Raw genomic sequence first — 15,555 nt, 5'->3', positions numbered from 1 at the left:
GAAAACCTGAACAGCTGAGAGGTATGGCTTGCTCACGTCTTCAAGACATCACAGAAGGAACTTCAGACCCTTTACAACAAAGGCTGCTGGTTTACCCTTCTTTCATGAAGCACTGAACACCACTGCATTACTCTGTAAACAGTGAAATGACTACTTATTTTGGTGTTTGCTGACTTCCTGTTACTCTGCTTAAGATACAGAACCATATTTAGTGATTCCACTCCCACTCAAGCTCATGCTGTCTGAAAAAGGAGCATCTATATCACCCGATCAAACGTTTAGGTTAGCGAATACCTGTACGTCGAACTGGTAATATTGAAAAATTAAAATGGCGAACGGACGATTTAATGTGGGGAATCAATTCCCTTGGTATCAAAAAAAAAAAAAAAAAAATTTAAACCAAAATAAACCTTGTATATTGTCAGAGGTTCCCTATTAGAAGACCGAAGACACATTCTTTCGAATGCGTCTTGGTCGAAATCAAAAGCCTGAAACGGCAAAATAATGAAGTGGCTATTAACCGAATTCTTTCCCTGGGAAAGAATTCGCTTGGCCGCTTCGTTACTTTGCCATTTTCGGCACTGTAGTGCGGTCTCTGAATTGGTATATTTAAGTAGGGGGGTGTGGGGGGCGAAGCCCTTCACTTAATGTAATGTTTTAAGTGTTTTATTTTTTGTTGGAGCAAGTCGCTGTTCTGACCGTTTGAAATTATAAGCTTTTGCTTACATAGGGTCGATTAATCACCATTTGCTTTTTTAAGCATTCAGTGATCTAATACTGACCTGTGTCAGGGAGGGACAAGATCTGCAAAGGCTGTCATGTACTTTGTTTTTATATATTTATACATATATATATATATATATATATATATATATATATATATATATATATGTATATATATATATATATATATGTATATATAAATTTTGTTAAACCACTCACATCTTGCAGGGATGCTTCTTGGGATGCTGCTAACTGGTGTTTGACAGCTGCAGTAATCCTTTTCAAACTAACCTATAATACATGTTTAAAACTTACACTATGATGTTGGAACTTAAAGTGAAACTATACCAACAAACCAGGCTACCCCTCCACCAAACACTCATACATATCATATCCTTCAATTAATTAAGCAATTGCTAAACCTTATATGTAGCTCTGTCTTCTATTTTTAGTGTGTACTTTTTCCTTGCACAGTTCACAGTTGCTTTTTCATTTATTTGGCAGTAGATTCACCCCATTAAGCTGTCTTGCTTAACACAACTGAAGTAGTTCAGACTGATGGCAGTCTGTTTAATACTAGACTCAAGATGAAGGTTGTTTACGTAAATTCATGAGACCAGAATCTTGCACAGGGGATTTTTAAGTACTCCTGGGAAATTTCAGAAACGATAAGGACTTCTGAATATTAAGGTTACCCATTAATATTTGACTGCTGTAATATTCTTACAAAGATCTGCTGTGAGCATTACCTCACACTTGTCTATTACAAAATGCCTTCTTATTAATCACTGGCTGATTTGTTTACCATAATGTATAATCTAGAAGAAGTCCATGTGGCATGGGTAACTCTCCATTTATGTGGGCCCATGCCAACTGTTAACAGGGGAGCATCGGTTTGATACCAGAATCATCCACTATCCTTATGTATAGAGACCCTAACTTAATGAACTGGTTACAAAATGACTAAAAATCATGGAGAAAGAGTCACCCCCACCTCCACCCGAGAGATACTGTCATGATGTTTGCTTACCATTGCTTTCTGGGTTCAAAATGCTGACCATTTTAAATGTACTTGCAGAGTAAATTCTTGTGTTTGTTATTTTAGGTAATATGAGAGGATTTAAGATGACTGGAGGTCCACCACTGCATCCGTTTTTCTCTCAAGCTGCAAGACCTTCTGTTCTTGGAGTACCTGTTGTTAGAGTTTCAGTACCAATGAAACCAACTCGTCTTGGCTTTCCAAACATTCCTTTTACACAACAGACAAGAGTATTTTATAAAGTAAGTGGCCTGAAGACCTTTTTTATAAGCAGAGGCGAAACATCTATGTGTATGTAGTGTGAGTATGAAATATTAAGTAGAATTCTGTGTTACCCACAATTGCATGTATATTTAAAAGGACATCATACAGTACAAAAGTTGTTAATGCCATATTCTACAAGTGACTGGTTTTACCTGAAATCTATATAGTCTTCCTTTTAACAATTGTGATTTTGTGACAAAGCAGTGAAAGTTAATGTTGTTAAATAACTCTAGGAACTGTAGTCTTAAACAATTTTTTTGGACATGTATATTAGGATTTGGTGTCACCAAATTATTATTTTTTTAACTCTAAACCAGTTTTTAGAGATGATAGAAACCGAAAGGAGATAAGAGTCCTTTGCTTATTGTTCATGTGTAGCCTTACCTGGAAAGGTTATTGTTAAAGGGGATGTGGGGACAAATGACCATTTTGGCTTGATTTCCAACAGGACACCTAACACATTCTAGTCCTTCATAAAGGTAAGGGCCAGAGCATATGGGAAGCATGAAGCAACTTTCTATTTTACAGTAGGGTTTTTAGGTTTTCGCCTTCTCCTGCAGGGTTAGGAATGCTGATCAGGTTAGATGTTGCAGTTACATTAATGTTATTCCTTTAAACACCTTTATTAACAGAAAACAAATGAACATTGCAAACATTTTTAACTTTTATGCATTGATATATATTTTTCTTTGCAGCAGCTATTCACTCCCAATGTTACATAAATTGCTCCATTCCTTAAACCTCACTCTTTCTCCTGAATATCATTCGGCATGTGTTTTTCCCTCGAAGTCCATTTATTTCTTCATAGTTTGCTCCTTCCCTTTTCTCCAGTTCTTTTATACCCTTTGAAGTATTCAGTACTTCAGTTATATTTAGTATAGATTTTGATTTCCATTTTCTAGTAATATTTGTTTGGAAGACAGCAGCATTAAACTTATTAATGCCTTATCATTTGTCTGGAAATTCAGATTCTATATCCCAGCTCAAAATAGTAATTTCCTATGTTACAGCCATTTGTTCCTCCAACATTTCCAACAGTTTACTCCTTGGGGAATTTTTAAAGTCTGTCAACTCATTACATTCTGAAGAAACATGTTCCCAATTACTTTTATCTGTCCCATTGCATCTCTGGCATGTACTGTCTATCCAAGGAAAACTCTCTGATGTGTACTTGGGGTATAAAAATACTTATGCAAGTACTTCCAAGCAAAAATTCTAAACCTTCTGACCATTTTTGCAAACTTGGGAGCTGTATAGAAGTCCTTCCATTTTTCTTGTGTATGATACTTTTCCATTCTGTCCTCCTAAGCTTTTCTAACTTTCTGTGATTGATTCTACTAATCATGCAGTATTTATATGGCCTACTAATTATCCTTTTTAATAGCACCTATTCTAGATTCAATTAAAAATTCTAACATAGTTGTTTTTTGTTTGTTTGTTTTCATTTAGCACTCTCCTATTCCTTTCTCTCTGCCTAAACTCTTATCAATTCCTGTTAGGGAAGACTGTGTCTAACCTCCAGTCCTGCTTGCCCTCATCCCACTGTATTACTTTTCCTTCTCTAGTTATTTGCTCACTGTACATTGGTTCATTTGGTAATTTTCTCCAGTAAATTCCAGCCCTGTCTTGCCTATTTTCAATATCTCTACTTGCAGTCGTTCCTATTGTAAAATCTCCATTCTTGTGTTGGTTTCATTCTTAGAATAATTTGTGCTACTTTATAAATATAATATTCTTTCTAAATCCCACTCTCTCTATTTCCTCATCATCCCTTCCTAACTTATAAACTTCTGCTTGTGTTATGTGTATGATCCTCAAGTCTGAAACTCTGGTGTCGCTTCAAATCAAGTAATCCAGTACCGGCTTAGTCTTTGGGGAGAATCAGCTTGTCCCACTTAACTTTTGCCTTTTTCTTCAAGAGCTTCCTTCTCAAATTTTTTATTATTATTATTTTTTGTTTAGTCTCTCCCGACATATCCTTACCAGCTACAGTAGAGCAATATTTAGTCTGTATGCTTAAATACTGTATCTTATCATGTCTCCATAAATATTGACACTGTTAAACTAATTCATGTCGGGGTGCGTAGTTAACTGCTGTGGCTTTTGTTTTTATTTATTTTGTATACTGAAAAGACTTGACATTGTGTGAGAGTGTTCCACAAAACCTTAATGTCCGCTATTCAATAGTGCTTATCCATTGTTAAAGATTGATTTGAAAAGTTAAGAACTGGACACTTTTTTTTTTACATTTAGGAAGGATTACTGCATCTTTCTGCAATTATAAAAGTGGCATAGCACAGAATTTTCCAAAGGAACAATCTCCAGACTCCACATAATCTTTTACATTTGTCCTGTACCACAGCCTCTTGGAGATACAGGTGGGATATACGAGACCCACAACTCCACTGAGGAAGTTTTTGACCACTTTTTATATTTTCTGACATGCAGTAGTCCATTTATAACCTTTCTGCATCAGACAGTAAAGCTGCCTTGCCAGTCTTGATGTTTTCTCCTTCCCAGGTCCCAGCACATTCAGTAAGATGAACGGATGATGCAGTGGATGCGGTGTCCAGGAGTTGCTGCCACTGTCTGTGTAATGTGCAGCCATGCCTGTGTCAGGGTTCCGAGTTTCCTAAAGGATGTCAAGTCACAATATTAAATGCACCCCTTTGGAAAAGAATTTGATTTTGGTAATTCTTCTGTTGAAGGCCCTCAAAAGATTAGAAAAAGAAGTATGTTAATGCAGGAGATGGAACAGCATTTGTTCTCACTATTCTCAAAGTAACAGATGCCTTTAGAACACCACCATCATGGTAGATTATCTCCCTCCAGAGGAAGTCTTCTACTTCCTCTCCAATTCTTAGATCTGTTTCACCAGTACTCTTCCACAGCAAGGGGTATCCTTTATTGTTACATGGCATCAGCTGTCCTCATGGTTCCTCTAGCCAGATTTCACATGATGATTCAGTGATTTCTTAGATTGATCTGGTCCCGTCACCAACCTGTCTTATCCATTCCTGTGCCAGTCATGAATTTCATCAGAATTTTGTCAAAAGGAACTCCTTTGGCGGGTCAACCAGGTTCAACTAAACCTGGGGCTCTTTTTTTTCCCATTTCAAGTCCGTCTGTTGATACACCCTGGATTTTGCACTGGGAGTAGTTTGCAAAGGGATAAAAGTTTGAGGTGTTTGAGGTCCTCATTTCAGGTTAAAAACACGTAAGTATCAAATAGATGATTGACCATTATACAGGTAATAAAAGCATCAAACTCTGGGACTCACTGTTAGTAATATCAAACAACAGAGTTATGTGGTACATAAACAGAGAGAACCAGGTACTATCCTCTGTGCAAGCTAGCTATGATTGGCTGGGAGCTAGCAATTCAACACAGTCTCACCTTTCAGGCAGCTTACATTCTGTCAGAGCAGAATTCAGTTGCATGCTATTTGAGAAGATTCCGGACAGACTCTCCTGAATTTGTTACACACAGAGATCATCAAGGAGATTTTCCACCTGTGAGGAGCTCTCTAAGTAGATCTGTTTGTTTCCATTTACAATAGTCAGTTATGGAAGTTCTGTGTCAGAATTTCTTGTAAACTGGTCTGGAAAATGGGTACTTTTTCTTTCCCATGGACGGCAGTGTTCCTTTATGCCTGCACCCCTCTCCTGTAATTGCTGGAGTGATATCTTCAGATAAAAAAGAACTCTGCACATGTACTTCTGGTAACACCCTTGTGGCCCAAATAACATTGGTCCTCTCTTCTTATGCACCTGACCAGTGGCAGTTACAGAAAGCTTCCTCATAGAATGGATCTACTCACGCAAGACAAGGGATCTCTCATCCATTCCAAAGTTCTGACCCTACACCTGACTGTATGGATGATATATTTTTGATCCCATTTAGGAACCTCTTTACATAGGACATGCAACAGGTATCAAAGGAGGATAGGAAAACCTACTACTAGAAAATCACATTTAGTCAAATAGAAGAGATTTTTCTGGTTGGTCCCATAATGGAGACCAGGACCCAATTAGTTAAGGGCTCCACTAGTTCTCCAGTAAGTGTGTGAATTGTTCAAATCTGGCTTATGTTATACTTCTGTCAAAGTACATTTTTATTTACTTACTTATGTTATGCTTATATCAAAGTACATTTTTATTTACTTACTTTTTGTTGACCAAGTTAGCCCCATTAGGACAATGTCCTCTTTTCAGGGGAGACCTGAGGTAGTATACACACTGACTATGCAAAATTTGGCCAGACTATTGGGGAATCTGCCCGTTCTGAGTGTGAAGGAGGCTCGGAGAAGCAGGGAGGCAGTAGTGAGTGATGGAATGAGCAGTGGAGGTGCTAGTGATGGCACGATGGGCAGTATGTCTGTTGAATGGAGTAAGGAGGTTGTGATAGAAGAATTGTGTAAAGACAGGCAGCCTTGCAAAAAGCGAGATGGCATAGTCACTGGATCAGAAAAGGCAGTGGAGCCTTTTCAAGAGGTGGATGTTAGAAGAAAAGATGACTTATCGTTATGTGATACTGAGGAGCTATTTCAGCAAAACCTCTTCATTGAAGAGGTAACTACACAAAATTTTCTAACAGCACTCCTTTCAGGAGGGTTGTGGGATGTTTATTTAAAGGAGATGATTGACCAGACTGAACCGGAGAGTGAGGTAGCGGCTTCATGAGACAAAATTATAGAAAAATTGAAGAGGAGGAGGTTGCTGAGGTTGCAGTAAGGAAGAAATCTTACACACAGATGGTAAAAGGAGGAGAGAGAAAAGTCGAAGAAGTGAAGGGGTTGAAGAAGAAATTCGTGATAAGATTAAGCAGTAAGGAAGAAAAAGACGTAAAAGGTAAGACGTTTGCGATACTGTGATTGCACCATTTGGTATTTCAGCCAAAGAGGCAAGAGCTTTCATTCACATTAATAAAAAAATGTACTGTGACATATTGTTTGAAACGAGTCAGTATATGGAGAATTTTTTAGAACACTATGAATTAAAAAAAGCTGTAATCCTTGGAACTATGTGGTGCAGGCATTTCACAGAGCAACTAAAATGAGAAGTTTGGTACATTTTCGAATGGAAATTGAAAAAGAAGCAGAAAAGGACTATTTAAAGACTATATGTAAAGAAGTTATGGACAAAACAAAAATATATGATCATGGAGGTTTATGGACCGGGGGTTGGGAATGTGGGGTTATTTTGAAAATGGAAAATGGAAAATTTTGTGAACATTCCAAGTGTGATAAATTTGAATGGGAATAGAAGCTTTGGTAAGTATAGAGAGTAGACAAAAACATGCTTTTTTGTGGAAAAGATAATCATCTGATTAGTGATTGTAACAAATGAAACTGTTTTATTTGTGGTAAACCAGGATATGAAGCTAAAAAATGTGATCTAAAATGTACAAAATGAGGAAAAACTGGACATACATAGGTGGATTGTGAAGAGTATGTAGAAGTTTTAGAACAAGAACATATACAGGATTCTGAATGTGATATAGATAGAAATATAGAAAAGGAACAAGAAGGACAGATTTCCATACAAGAAAGCAAGAAAGACATAATGGATGAAAAAAAGGAAGGGAAGAAGTGGGGTTTGATACAACTGAAGAGGAATATATAAATTGGCTGGTAGTGAGGGAGAAGAAAAATTCTGTAGGAAAAGAGTGAAAGAGAGGAAAAGGAAGTTTAAAGGCGTAGTTGTGAAAGAAAATAAAAAAGTTGAAGGTTAGATGTGGAAGGGAATAAAAAGAAGTTATGTACTCACCATAACATTCCATGTTTGTAGTCCATCACGCCCTTCATTCTTACATATGGGTTCGGAGCCGATCCTCTGCTCCAACTCGGCCTATTACAAAGCTCAAAGTCTTCTAGTTGGCTCATGGCTAGGTAGGTATCCCATAGTGCACCAGTACAATCCCCAGATCTTGTTTGCTGCTAAAGTATAGAAAGACAGAACCAAGGCTATCCAGAAATAACAATAATGAAAGGTCTCCACCTTATTATGGAAAAATTATCCTGTCTCCAGATCCTTCCAAGACGTGAGTAGGTTCATAAGAATGAAGGACGAGATGGACTACAAACATGGAACGTTATGGTGAGTACATAACTTCTTTATGTTCTGTATTCCTATCTTGCCTTCATTCTTACATATGGGACAGCATCGGCCCCCCTTTAAAAAATTTTGTTTTTTTTCGGGGGGGTTTGGCCTAATTTGAGTTTTGCACTACAGTATCTTACTGAATTACTGGACAAGGGTTTGTCATTCTCTTCTGTGAAGGTTCATGCTGCAGCCATTTCTGCTCACTATGAAGGGGCAAAGAATATAAGACCCCCACGTAGAGCTCCTACTCCTTCCTGGGATCTCAATTTTGTGTTGGAGAAGCTTACTTTACCTCCTTTTGAACCTGCAGCTACGTCTGAATTGAAGTTTTTGTCTTGGAAGACTGCTTTTTTGTTGGCCATTACTTCTGCTAGGAGGGTATCTGAATTGCAGGCACTCATGGCGGTTGAACCCTTTTTGATATCCCATAAGGATAGCATTTCTTTGCGAACTAACCCTACTTTTATGCCTAAAGTGATTTCTAATGTGGCCTTGAACCAGTCTATTCATTTGCCTACTTTTTATGCTGATCCCCAAAATAAGGGGGGAAAAGTCTTGCATTCTTTGGATATCCACAGGCAGCTACGTTATTATTTGAGCAGAACTAAAGAGTACAGACAGACTCAGCAGTTATTTGTTTCCTTTGCTTTGGGTTCACAAAGCAGACTATTTCTAAGTGGATTGGTCAATGTATTGCTTTTTGTTATTCTCATCATGGGAAGAATGTTCCTGCTGGGATCAGACCTCATTCTACTAGGGCTACTGCCACATCTACTGCTTTTTTGAGGGGGGTAGCTACTAAGGATATTTTGGAGGCAGCTACTTGGAGTTCAGTACACACTTTTACTAAGCATTACCATCTCCCTCTTTATTCCAAGTCCAGGGCTGGGTTTGCCACTGCAGTTTTACAGGGCATGTTAGCAGCTCCTAATGCTATTTAGTTTGCCAGCCTCCCTTTTCCTTTGCTTTGGGATTCTACCCACAGGTTATGACTGCAGCAATGTGAGACGAAGAACATAGTACAGTTTTGTACCTACCATAAATGTAGATGTTCGAGGATCTACATTGCTGCAGTCCAATTATCCCTCCCTCCTTCCCCTCTATAGTTTGTGGTGGCTGTGTTTTTTTTGGGATAACTTTATTTCCACACTGGTAGTGGTTGGGCGTTTACTATTTTGGCTCTGGCCTTCTTTCATTCTTAGGCCTTCTGACATCTGGGGCAAGAAAGACTGAGGATATGGCGTCGGTCATGCGCTTAAGTACTACTACGTACTGATGTCGGCTCTAGGCGACAATGACCGACGCCAGCCCAGCTCTTTGGTATTCGGGCCGATCGAGGACAGCGGACTACCCACAGGTTATGACTGCAGAAATGTAGATCCTCGAACATCTACATTTATGGTAGGTACAAAACTGTACTTTTGGAAGACAGCAGCATTAAACTTATTAATGCCTTATCATTTGTCTGGAAATTCAGATTCTATATCCCAGCTCAAAATAGTAATTTCCTGTGTTACAGCCATTTGTTCCTCCAACATTTCCAACAGTTTACTCCTTGGGGAATTTTTAAAGTCTGTCAACTCATTACATTCTGAAGAAACATGTTCCCAGTTACTTTTATCTGTCCCATTGCATCTCTGGCATGTACTGTCTATCCAAGGAAAACTCTCTGATGTGTACTTGGGGTATAAAAATACTTATGCAAACACTTCCAAGCAAAAATTCTAAACCTTCTGACCATTTTTACAAACTTGGGAGCTGTATAGAAGTCCTCCCATTTTTCTTGTGTATGATACTTTTCCATTCTGTCCTCCTTAGCTTTTCTAACTTTCTGTGATTGATTCTACTAATCATGCAGTATTTATATGGCCTACTAATTATCCTTTTTAATAGCACCTGATCTAGATTCAATTAAAAATTCTAACATAGTTTTTTTTGTTCGTTTGTTTGTTTTCATTTAGCACTCTCCTATTCCTTTCTCTCTGCCTAAACTCTTATCAATTCCTGTTAGGGAAGACTGTGTGTAACCTGCAGTCCTGCTTGCCCTCATTCCACTGTATTACTTTTCCTTCTCTAGTTATTTGCTCACTGTACATTGGTTCGTTTGGTAATTTTCTCCAGTAAATTCCAGCCCTGTCTTGCCTATTTTCAATATCTCTACTTGCAGTCATTCCTTGTGTTGGTTTCATTCTTAGAATAATTTGTGCTACTTTATAAATATAATATTCTTTCTAAATCCAACTCTCTCTTTATTTCCTCATCATCCCTTCCTAACTTATAAACTTCTGCTTGTGTTATGTGTATGATCCTCAAGTCTGAAACTCTAGTGTCACTTCAAATCAAGTAATCCAGTACCACCTTAGTCTTTGGGGAATAATCTTGTCCCACTTAACTTTTGCCTTTTTCTTCAAGAGCTTCCTTCTCAAATTTTTTATTATTATTATTTTTTGTTTAGTCTCTCCCGACATATCCTTACCAGCTACAGTAGAGCAATATTTAGTCTGTATGCTTAAATACTGTATCTTATCATGTCTCCATAAATATTGACATTGTTAAACTAATTCATGTCGGGGTACGTAGTTAACTGCTGTGGCTTTTGTTTTTATTTATTTTGCATACTGAAAAGACTTGACATTGTGTAAGAGTGTTCCACAAAACCTTAATGTCCACTATTCAATAGTGCTTATCCATTGTTAAATAAAGATTGATTTGAAAAGTTAAGAATTGGGCACTTTTTTTTACATTTAGAAAGGATTACTGCATCTGTCTGCAATTGTAAAAGTGGCATAGCACAGAATTTTCCAAAGAAACGATCTCCAGAATCCACATAATCTTTTACATTTGTCCTGTACCACAGCCTCTTGGGGATACAGGTGGGATATACAAGACCCACATCTCCCACTGAGGAAGTTTTTGACCACTTTTTATATTTTCTGACATGCAGTAGTCCATTTATAACCTTTCTGCATCAGACAGTAAAGCTGCCTTGTCAGTCTTGGTGTTTTCTCCTTCCCAGGTCCCAGCACATTCAGTAAGATGAGCAGTTGCAATTAGATCGGTGTCAAGTTGTTCTGCTGCTGTGTAATGTGCAGCCATGCCTGTGTCAGGAGTTCAGGTTTCCTAAAAGGATGTCAAGAATCACAATATTAAATGCCTTACTTTGGAAAGAATTTGATTTTGGTAATTCTTCTGTTGAAGGCCTCAAAAGTTGAAAAAGGGTATGGTAAGTACGAGGAGGTCAGGGCAGCATTTTGTTCTCACTCAAACCGAAACTTGGGAGTACTTTTACCTTCAGGCAGGGTTTATCACCACTCCAGAGTCATACAAGCTGCTCTAGATCCTGTTCACCAGTACTCTTCCACAGCAGGAATTTGTATCCTTTATTGTTACATGGCATCAGCTATCCTCATGGTTCCTCTAGCCAGATTTGCAAGGGTGGGTAGATTTGGTTGATCTGGTCCCATCACCAACCTGTCTTATCCATTCTGTACCCAGTGTGATTTCCATCAGAATTGCAATAAAAGGAACTCCTTTGGCGGGTCAACCAGGGTTTGCAGCTAAACCTGGGGCTCTTTTCATTTCAAAGTCCATCCTGTGGCCCCAGTACACTAGTTTTGCACTGGGAGTAGTTTGCAAAGGACAAAGTTTGAGGTGTTTGGGTCCTCATTTGGGTTAAAACATTAAGTATCAAATAGATGATTAGCCATTGCTTGATGAGGCAGAAGCAGCCAAACTCTGGGACTCCAGTATTAGTATTATCAACAGAGTTATGTAATTTACATAAACAGAGAGAACTAGGTACTATCACTCTGTACCCAGAGCTGCTTCTGATTGGCTGGGACTACTTGGTTTAACACAGTCTTGCCTTTCAGGCAACACATTCTGTGGTGAATTCAGTTGCTGCCCCAAAGAAAGATTCGGACCAGACTCTCCTAAGGCTGGTACACAGAGATCATCAGGAGATTTTCCACCTGCCAGGGAGCTCTCTAAGTAGATCTGTTTGTTTCCATTTACAATAGTCAGTTATGGAAGTTATTGTCAGGAATTTCTTGACAAACTGGTCTGGAAAATGGGTACTTTTCTATATATGCTTTCCATAGACGTAGTGTTGCTTTATATATCTATAGCAATTGCTGGGTGATATCTTTAGATAAAGAACTGCACATGTAGCTACTGTATTCTTACCTTAGCATTTAAATAACATTGAGTCTCTCTTTTATGCACCTGACCAGTGGCAGTTGCAGGAAGCTTCCCCTCATAGAATGGATCTACTCATAAGACAAGGGATCTCTCATGTGTTTTAAAGTTCTGACCCATTTCTGACTGTATGGATGATATAACTTTTTGATCCCATTTAGGGAACCTCTTTGCATAGGACCATGGCAGGTATCCAGGGAGGTATTAGGAAAACCTACTGCACAAGAAAATCACATTTAGTCAAATAGAAGAAGAGATTTTTCCCAGATTTACGTTACTCATGAGATAGGACCCAATTAGTTAGGGCTCACTAGTTCTATAAAATGAAGTGTGTGACTTGTTTCAAATCTGGCTTATGTTATACTTCTGTCAAAGTACATTTTATTTACTTTATGTTATGCTTATATCCAAAGTACATTTTTTATTTACTGCACTTTTTGTTATTGATTTAAACCCCATGGGACAATAGTCCTCTTTCAAGGCCTAAGTGGTACTCCTTTTGGCTATACCAGGAACTGCAACCCCAGACTATTTAGAGTCTGCCGTTCAGGTGTGAAGGTTTCCGGGAGAAGCAGGGAGGCAGTGGTGGTGATGGAATGAGCAGTGGAGGTGCTAGTGATAACACGATGGAGCGGTATGTCTGAATGGAGTAAGGAGGTTGTGATGGAAGAATTGTGTAAAGACAGAGCACACACAGCGGATAGCATAGTCACTGGATCAAGAAAAAGCAGTGAACCTTTTCAAAGAGGTGGATGTTAGTAACTACACAAAATTTTCTATTTCTTACTTTCAAAACTTTGGAGTTGTGGGATGTTTATTTAAGGGAGATGATTGGCCAGACTGAACCGGGAGAGGTAAATTGGCGGCTTCATGAGACAAAATTATAGAAAAATTGAAGAGGAGGAGGTTACTGAAGTTTGCATTAGGAAGAAATCTTACACACAGATGAGTAAAAGGAGGAGAGAAAAGGATCAGAAGAAGTGAAAGGGGTTGAGAAAATTTGCTTGATGAGATTAAGCAGTAGAGAAAAAGACTAAAAGGTAAGACGTTTGAGACACTGTGTTTGCACCATTTGGTATTTCAGCCAAAGAGGCAAGAGCTTTCATTCACTTTAATAAAAAAATGTACTGTGACATATTGTTTGAAACGAGTAAGTATATGGAGAATTTTTTAGAACACTATGAATTAAAAAAAGCTGTAATCCTTGGAACTCCTATGTGGTGCAGGCATTTCACAGAGAAACTAAAATGAGAATTTTGGTACATTTTCGAATGGAAATTGAAAAAGAAGCAGAAAAGGACTTTTTAAAGACTATATGTAAAGAAGTTATGGTCAAAAACAAAAATATATGATCATAGAGGTTTATGGACTGGGGGTTGGGAATGTGGGGTTATTTTGAAAATGGAAAATGGAAAATTTTGTGAACATTCCAAGTGTGATAAATTTGGATGGGAATAGAAGCTTTGGTAAATATAGAGAGCAGACAAAAACATGCTTTTTTGTGGAAAAGCTAATCATCTGATTAGTGATTGTGACAAATGAAACTGTTTTATTTGTGGTAAACCAGGATATGAAGCTAAAAAATGTGATCTAAAATGTACAAAATGAGGAAAAACTGGACATACATAGGTGGATTGTGAAGAATATGTAGAGGTTTTAGAACAAGAACATATACAGGATTTTGAATGTGATATAGATAGGAATATAGAAAAGGAACGGGAAGGACAGATTTCCATACAAGAAAGCAAGAAAGAAATAGTGGATGAAAAAAAAGGAAGGGAAGAAGTGGGGTTTGATACAACTGAAGAGGAATATATAAATTGGCTGGTAGTGAGGGAGAAGAAAAATTCTGTAGGAAAAGAGTGAAAGAGAGGAAAAGGAAGTTTAAAGGCGTAGTTGTGAAAGAAAATGAAGTTGAAGGTTAGATGTGGAAGGGAATAAAAAGAAGTTGTGTACTCACCGTAACATTCCATGTTTGTAGTCCATCTCGCCCTTCATTTTTACGTATGGGTTCGGAGCCGATCCTCTGCTCCAACTCGGCCTATTACAAAGCTCAAAGTCTTCTAGTTGGCTCATGGCTAGGTAGGTATCCCATAATGCACCAGTGCAATCCCCAGATCTTGTTTGCTGCTAAACTATAGAAAGACAGAACCAAGGCTATCCAGAAAGAACAACAATAATGAAAGGTCTCCACCTTATTATGGAAAAATTATCCTGTCTCCAGATCCTTCCAGAATGTGGGTAGTTTTGTAAGAATGAAGGGCGAGATGGACTACAAACATGGAACGTTATGGTGAGTACATAACTTCTTTATGTTCTGTATTCCTATCTTGCCTTCATTCTTACATATGGGACAGCATCCCTAGCACCTTATTCTTGGATGGCTCACGGAAAGATTCTACTGAGTACTTTGAAACCAAAGGAGGCTCTACCCCTAGAGGTCCGGTCCAATTTGTAATGAGTAATGAAGGTATGAGGGGTGTCCCAGGTTGCTGCTGCACAAATATTCTCAGTTGGAATTCTGGCTTGGAATGCTGCAGCTGTAGACTGGGATCGTGTAGAATGAGCCTTAATCTTGAACAGTAAAGGCTTTCCATTAGAAGAATAAATGAAGGAAATACAGTTCGAAATCCAATTTGAAAGGGTCACTTTGGATACTGGGAGACCTAATCTGGAGTCGGAGAATGATGCGAACAATTGGTCTGACTTACTGAGTTCCTTAGTCCTGCGAAGATAGAACCATAATTGTCTGTGAACATCCAACTGATGAAATTTGTATTCTGCTGCATTGGAGTGGTTAGGGAAAAACACAGACAGTTCTATAGATTGGTTCAAGTTATTATGAGAACAAACTTTAGGGATAAGAGATGGCTTTGTGTGAAGAGAGACTCTGTCATTGTGGAAAATCAAATAAGGGGGCTTGATAGACAGTGCTTGTAACTCTGATACTCGTCTAGCAGATGTGATGGCTACTAGAAACAAGGTCTTCCAAGGCAGAAACTTCAGTGGGCACGAATGAGCAGGTTCAAAGGATAGAGAAGTAAATTTGGACAGGACGAAGTTTAGATCCCAGGAAGCTGCCGGTTCCTGAAAAGGAGGTCTCAGCAAAGTAGCACCTTTAAGGAAAGTTTTACACAATCTGTGTGACATCAGGTTAGACTCATGTTGCCCCAAATGAAAATTAGATATCGCTGCCAACTGAACCCTAATTGTGGCATAGACATTCT

The 15,555-nt window shown here is 38.4% G+C and overlaps 1 protein-coding gene across 7 annotated transcripts in view; it reads left to right on the top strand.

Annotated features, from left to right (window-relative positions):
• CIZ1 (CDKN1A interacting zinc finger protein 1) overlaps window positions 1–15,555 on the top strand; it is a 2,016,138-nt gene that overhangs the window by 1,304,562 nt on the left and 696,021 nt on the right. For all 7 annotated transcript variants that reach the window (XM_044058876.1, XM_044058878.1, XM_044058879.1 and 4 more), the window contains one exon: window positions 1,829–2,004. In XM_044058876.1, the coding sequence (XP_043914811.1) occupies window positions 1,829–2,004 (176 nt within the window). The remainder of the gene's footprint in view (window positions 1–1,828; window positions 2,005–15,555) is intronic.

This window comes from Protopterus annectens, chromosome 16.part0, assembly GCF_019279795.1.
Source record: "Protopterus annectens isolate FY-2018-M chromosome 16.part0, PAN1.0, whole genome shotgun sequence".
In the NCBI taxonomy this organism is placed as follows: domain Eukaryota; kingdom Metazoa; phylum Chordata; order Ceratodontiformes; family Protopteridae; genus Protopterus; species Protopterus annectens.
This window is presented reverse-complemented; position numbering and strand designations above follow the sequence as displayed.